Raw genomic sequence first — 7143 nt, 5'->3', positions numbered from 1 at the left:
TTAGGCGCACCAATATTTTTTTACTTAGTGCGTGCGTATGTGCGTGCGTGCGTCCGTATGTTAAAATAAATAAATTAAATAATTATTATTACTAAATTTTAAAATAGATTTAGACTCTTATGATGTTGATAGTGAAATATATTTGAAGAATTATAGGTTGTCAGATAGATTCTAACAATTAAAAGTATAATCTTTAAATTTTCTTTCGCAATATTATATAATTATCTAATCTATATAAGAAAGTTGATTGTTCTGAAAAACTCCTAATTGCCCTTACTTAAGATGCTGCCATGTGTCCAAAGTGAGGACAATTGGTGTCCAAAAATTTGCTAACTAAACTGAAAGTACACACCGGGAAACCGACCAAACCACATGAGCCAATTTGGAACTTTGTGAGTGGAAATGTGATTTTTCAAACCACCATTTGGTAAACTAACTAAGCCACATGAGCCAATTGTTTCATTGTGACTAGAAAAGTGATTTTTCTAACCAAGCCATGTAAGCCAACAATAGAAAAAGCAACAGAACAAAGGAAAGTGAAAAGGCAACTTTTGTCTCACTCATCACAAGTCGAATTTTGAATTTTGAATTCATAACATTTCCCCTCTTTTCACTAATTTAAATTTCATTATGTACTCACATCAAATTTCATTCACTTCTCCTCTTCCTTTTCTCTCTCAGATTAAGGACTAACAAATTAATTAAATTGAACAAATCATTGTCTTAGTCTTAGCTGTCACATTGATTTATTTTTTTTACTCAAAAAGCTGTCACATTGATTTGTGAAGGTGTAGTATGAAAATACTATGTATATTTAACAACCCAATGGACTTCAACAAAGATAAACACTTCCCTCACATCTCATACAATAATTATAATATATACTAAATAAATCGTACGCGGGATAAAATATTATATTGATTCAAATACGGGAAAAAAATTAATTATAATGTGCTAAATAAATTAAACATTGGATAAAATATAATAAATATTAAGCGGGACAAAATACGATATTGATTCAAATACGGGAAAAAATAATTATAATTTGCTAAATAAATCAAACACTGGATAAAATATGCTATCTGATACGGGACAAATTATAACTGATAAAAAACTTCAAAATAATTATCATATATACTAAATAAATCATATGCAAGACAAAATACGATATTGACTCCAATACGGGAAAAAATAATTATAATGTACGTACTAAATAAATCAAACATTGTTGTACCAAAAAAATAATCAAAAACTAGATAAAATATGCTATCAGATACAGGACAAATTATAATTGATAGCAAATTCAAAATAATTAGCATATATACTAATTAAATCATACGCGGGACAAAATACGATATTGATTCAAATACGATATTATTTATAAGTACTAAATATATACATTGGTAAAAAAAAATGCTTTCGCATACACGATGAATTATAACTTATAAAAATCTCAAAATTGCTATTATATATACTAAATAAATAATTAAATATTAATGAAAGTCTTATGATTTTTTTCAAATGACTGTCTTAATGCAATATTTTATTTTTAAAATTTTAATTAGTAAAGTGTAACTTAAAAAAATATTGACGTAACGCTACGACCCGTACGATATCACGTGTCTATTACTGGTATAACTTATAAAAAATTGGGACACAAAAAATAATCTTATCCTCATTATTTTCATACTCTCTGGACAAAGAGACAAAAGAAAAGAACAAGGTCAGAAACTGGCCCAAGCAACACTTGGAATATTTGGATCCCAAGCAACACTTGGAATATTTGGATTATGAGAAACTTCATTGTTTTTAAAGGTGGAGAAAGAGGCATTGAGTTTTTAAAGTTATATTTAGTCTCTTGGTTCATTTGTAAGGTGAATAAAATACTAGTCTCTCTTTTGCAAATTGGTTGAATAACCCTTTAAAATTGTGGTCCAAATTCGAGTGTACATATAGTATAAATTTATGGTATTATATGAGCCAAAAATAAATAAATAAAATTGAGAAAAAAAATTGATAGATATTTTCAAGGACTAATTTGAAATTTGCAAATTCTATAAGAATTAAATTGACCGACTTTTTCAATATAGAGCACTAAAATGTCTAGTATTCAACTACAAAAGTCGACGTACTCAAATTTGGAAGGAAAATTTTAGGGGTTCCATATACTCTCTGTGACGCAAAAAAAAAAAAAAAATCAGACCCAAATGGTTCAAAACATAAGGGTTCCGGAGACTGTTCCACGGGAGCTATCAGACAATAAAATTTTATGGGTATTATTTTTTTTTACTTAATGTATATGCGTGCATTCTCGTGTGCATGCGTGTGTGTTAAAATAAATATATTAAATAATTATTATTGCTAAATTTTAAAATAGAATTAGACTCTTGAAGAATTAATAGATTCTAACAATTGAAGTATAATTTTTAATTTTTCTTTAGCATTGTATATTTATAATTATTATATAATAAAAGGTAACAAAATTGTAACTCAGCAACGGGCCCTAGCTCAAAACATTTCCTTCTTCCAATTCAACCATTTTAGAAATTTTGTATATGTATACCGTAATGAAGAGAATTAATACCCCAGTTGTGAGATGTACGACAACTTATGCTTCTTAATACTATTCGACTCCTCTGTGATGTTGTCCACATCACATAAGAAAGATGAATCACAACAAGGATTTGTAGCTTCCTCTTTTTCCATATTGCCAACAACTACTACAATTTGGGTAACTGGACTCCCTCATGGTTTCTTGTATCTGTAGTTTTTGGTTCCCATCGGGAATATGACTAGTGCAACAATGAAGCCGCTAACTAGTATGCGGTAACCCATACCCCTTTCAAGACGGTCTTCGATGTAAATCATCAAGGTCACCGTGATGAGTGACCCGATGTTTATGATAAAATAAAACCAGTTGAATTTTTTTTTTCTTCCATTTTCTTCTTTTCGACTCTGTCCTTCTCCTCAAACTGAACCGACCCAAAGTCCAACACACTTGCTTTTAATCCTCGTGTGCCATGAACCGTGATGAAGAGGGCTAGACACAATACTAGTAGTTGTGTCTCGCTTGTAAGCAAGTAGGGACGGTGCATCTGGGAGGTCTTAGGATTGGAATAAGGGTTGAAGCTCCACCCCCTAAAAATATTCAAATTTGAAAGTCACGAACGCGGGCAAAATATGTGATACTATGAACATATATATGGTCGTCCCAGAAATTTTAAGTGCTCTGTGCAAGTTATAATTTTGATGCTATATTTTTTTTTATAAGTCCTCTAAAAGTAAAAATATAATGACACATGTAAAGAATAAAAATAATAGTTCATCAAAAAAATAAAAAAAATAAAATTAAATAAAGAAATAAAAATAATATTTTTTAAAAATCATTAATAAAGTATATTTTTTGCGTGTGAGTGTGACTAAAAATTCTGAATTTCTGATTAAACACCTGCGACCAACTATTCATTTAAATGACCCCTTTCTTTCGTTTGAGGTTTTCAAATTACAGACAGGACAAGGGTAATTTGGGGGTTTCACATCATTCTCCCTTCTTGTGCAAGGATTCTCTACAAACGTCACTTCTACAGAGCAACCATTTTTGGAAAATAATTTCTTCATCCTTGAAAGTTTATAGTTTCAACCCCATCACAGTTTCTCATTAAAGTTTATAGCTTTTTGAGGAATAGTCTCAAACCCATGAATCAACAGTCATTGGAAGATACCATGATTGAGGTGAGGGAAGATTTCATGGTTTCACCTGCTGGTGATAGTCAACCAACTTTCAGAACAGCCCATTTTCTAAACCCAATTGAAAACTCCATTAAAGAACCAGCTTTTAAGTGTAACCCATTTTCATCATCTTCTTCTGTTTTTGACCCAAATCAATGGCCTTTAGAAATCCATTTCAATGGGTGGCGTTACCCACAAACTAAATGGGTTAAATGGGTTGATGAACTTAAGCTCAAATATGAATCACTGTGGAAGAAAGTTGGAATCTTTGAAGCCATAATGAGCACCAAATGCTGCATAAAGAAAAATCAAGACTTGGTTTATGGGGTTGTTGAGAAATGGTGTTGGGAGACAAATACCTTTGTGTTTCACTTTGGTGAGGCAACAATAACTTTGGAGGATATCATGGTTTTAGGGGGTTACCCTGTTCTTGGTGATCCTGTTTTCATTTCACTTCAAGATGAAGAAATGAGAGAGGTGGAGAAGAAATTGATCTTTGCAAGAAATGAGCTTTATAAGACTAAATCAGGTAAGCCTAGACCATCAATATGGATGGATATTTTTATTGGTAAAGGTAGTGAAATTGAACATGAATCATTTCTTGCTACTTGGTTGTCAGTTTTTGTTTTTCCTAATAAAAACTTTTTGGTAAAAAGTTGTTTGTTTCCTATTTCTATTCATCTTGCTAGAGGAAATCCTATTGCTTTGGCACCAGCTGTTTTAGCTAGCATATATAGGGATTTAACTTTGTTTAAGAAAACAATAGTTGATTTGTCAAAATATCCTACTGGTGGTGATAGGTTTCCTGTGGAGATTACTCTTCAATCACCCTTTTACTTGGTTCAAATTTGGGTGTGGGAGAGGTTCAAAAATTTGCAACCAAAACCACAAACTATGTTGACCAACCATGGAGACCCTTTATTGTTTAGGTGGCATAAGGTTAAGGCCTTGAAAATTGACAATGTTAAGTTGGCGTTAGACTCAGCTAGCGATGATTTTCTTTGGCGTCCGTATGTTATATGTGCTGATAAATGTGGAATGTTTTATCCAAATGATAAAATTTGGGCACCGTTTGAGAAAGATTTGGATAAAGAAATGCTCTCATTTGTTACATGCTTGAGAGTTTCTAAGCTTGTTGGATTTGAGTCTATGGAGCAATATCTCCCACATAGAGTCGCTATGCAATTTGGAATGGATCAAGATGTTCCAAGTTATGTGCCTAGGCTTAACGAGACTAAATTCATTGCTTGGAAAAATTACTGCAGGCCCATATCTGATAAAAAATTGTATTTCCCACCAAGATTATTTGAGGCAGATGTTACCATGCGTTATGCAAAGTGGTGGAAGCAATTGGTATTGGGTCATGACGATTATGTTAAGAAAGTTGTGCGTCGGAAGAGAAGCGCTAGTTTAAGAAAGCACAGACTTCATGTTGTAAAATTTAACACAAGTGGTAATGATGTTGGTGTTCCACCTGGATTTCCTCCCAATCTTGTTGACACTCTTAATTGTGGAAAATTTTGTGATGATGAGGGTTTAAAAATTAAAACTAGGAAGGTTGAGGATTTGTATGCTGATGTTCCTGCTAAAAATTCTGTTCTTAATTGTTTGATAGATGATGAAATTATTGATGCTGATGTTGAGGTTTGTAAGTCTGTGTTGGAAGAGTACAAGTGTGGTGGCAAAGTCCATGAATCTAAGAATTTATTGAACCGATGTTGTTCAACCTCTTCAGAAGATGATGAGAAGATATTGCCACTGAAAAGGCCGGTTTCAAAAGATAACACTGAACTTTCAAAAGGGGTTTTGAAGGATGAGTTAAAAGATGCAAATGAGAGCAAAAAATCAAGGATGTGTAGTGGTAGAGTCTGTTTATCTGAGACTCAAGGTGAAGGCAAAAACAAAGTCTCTTTGTGTAGTCATGAATTTGGTGAATTTATATCATCGAATGTGAGTAATGAAATAGCTGGAAATGGGGATGAAACAGGAATCAAGATTCCATTTTGTGATAGAAATGGTGAAAAAGGGGAAAGTGTTAGTCCTTTTACATTAGACATGGTAATTGATCTTGAAAACAGGATTCAGAAGCTTGAAAGAGTGATTGCTAAGCTTAAAGAAGCAAGATTTGGCCACAAAGTTGACATGGTTTGAGCCAAAGCCAATTTCATGTTTCTAATTTTGTGTCATAGTTTCCAATAATTTCATTGCTAACAGTCCCCTAGTTCTTGTGCAGTATGCGATAGTTGCTTTCATTTGTAGTAATTAGTAGTAGGTGATTAATATGAAGGTAATTGACTTGTGGTTATTTTGTAGATCATTGAAATACCAAAGTGAATGAAGTTACTGATATATTTTGTTGTGTTTATCACTTTATATGTTGATTGAAATATTTTATCAGTAGCAAATTATTGATTTGTATTGATGAATAACTTGTGCATCAGAAAGTATTTTAACTTCATATTAGTGAAATTGCAGAATTTAAGCACTACTTAATGAAATCAAAGACTAGTTATTCTTTGAAGGTGATGAAAATTGACTCTGAATGAAGCTGGCAGTAGTTTTTCATTATTTGACCATGTGGTTTTAGTTTCGGTAAGATTTTCGTTCGGGTTCAACCCCTGTGGTCGTGTGACAACGCAATGGTACTGCAAGTATACAGTCGTGTCGTGTAGTTTTAAAAGATATCGAACCCAAAGGACCAATAATCGACCTACCGTATTCTAGTGTTGCTTTGTAAATCTAAGGCTAATGATTTAAAGGGTTATGATTAATTGAATAACTAAAATAAGAGAAATAAATATTTTTTTAGATTTTTAATATGTAAATAAAATATTGCTAGGACGTGCTATTAGTTGCTTCAGAGGGTTCAATACTTAGTTCGCGCTAGACAAAATTACTACCACATCTAATTGTCGTATTTTAATAAAATCGATGCTCCAGGCGAAAGCCGTTCTCACTTCCAGCTCTCACAACTCTCATCATGAAATTAATAAAATACTTTACAAAGTAGTTGCATTACTTCTAGATTTTAGTGGTGTAAACAATTAAATTTTCAAAACTATATTGTTTTAAAAATACAATTCAGATAGTATTATAAATTATAAAGGTGGTGCTTAACTCTCGTCCTCACACCCGCTAATAAAATACTCTTTGAAAAACAATATAATTTAATTAACTCTAATCCCAACTCTCGTTGCGAATTAGATTTAATGTTCAGTTTTTACTATCTAGTAGAAATCTCACGCTCTCGCTCTATTGATTTTTACTTTAATTAATTCTCACTCTCGTGACGAATTATAATCAACGCTTAATTAAAAACTGCTTAAGAAAATAAAACCGTTGTCAGTTTTCAAGAATTATATTTAATTTAAAAAACACTAATCTCAGCTCTCGCAAATCTTGACTAGCGTTATA

General features: G+C 32.1%; 1 protein-coding gene across 1 annotated transcript; it reads left to right on the top strand.

Moving 5' to 3' along the window:
- The first annotated feature begins 3696 nt into the window (after positions 1-3696).
- Positions 3697-5880, top strand: LOC123915255. The gene has a single exon (XM_045966397.1). The coding sequence runs from the start codon at positions 3697-3699 to the stop codon at positions 5878-5880; it is 2184 nt and encodes a 727-aa protein (XP_045822353.1).
- Positions 5881-7143: the final 1263 nt, after the last annotated feature.

The sequence above is a fragment of the Trifolium pratense genome, linkage group LG3, assembly GCF_020283565.1.
Source record: "Trifolium pratense cultivar HEN17-A07 linkage group LG3, ARS_RC_1.1, whole genome shotgun sequence".
Classification (NCBI taxonomy): Eukaryota; Viridiplantae; Streptophyta; class Magnoliopsida; order Fabales; family Fabaceae; genus Trifolium; species Trifolium pratense.
Note: the sequence above shows the minus strand (reverse complement) of the source record. Positions and strands in the feature narration are given on the sequence as shown.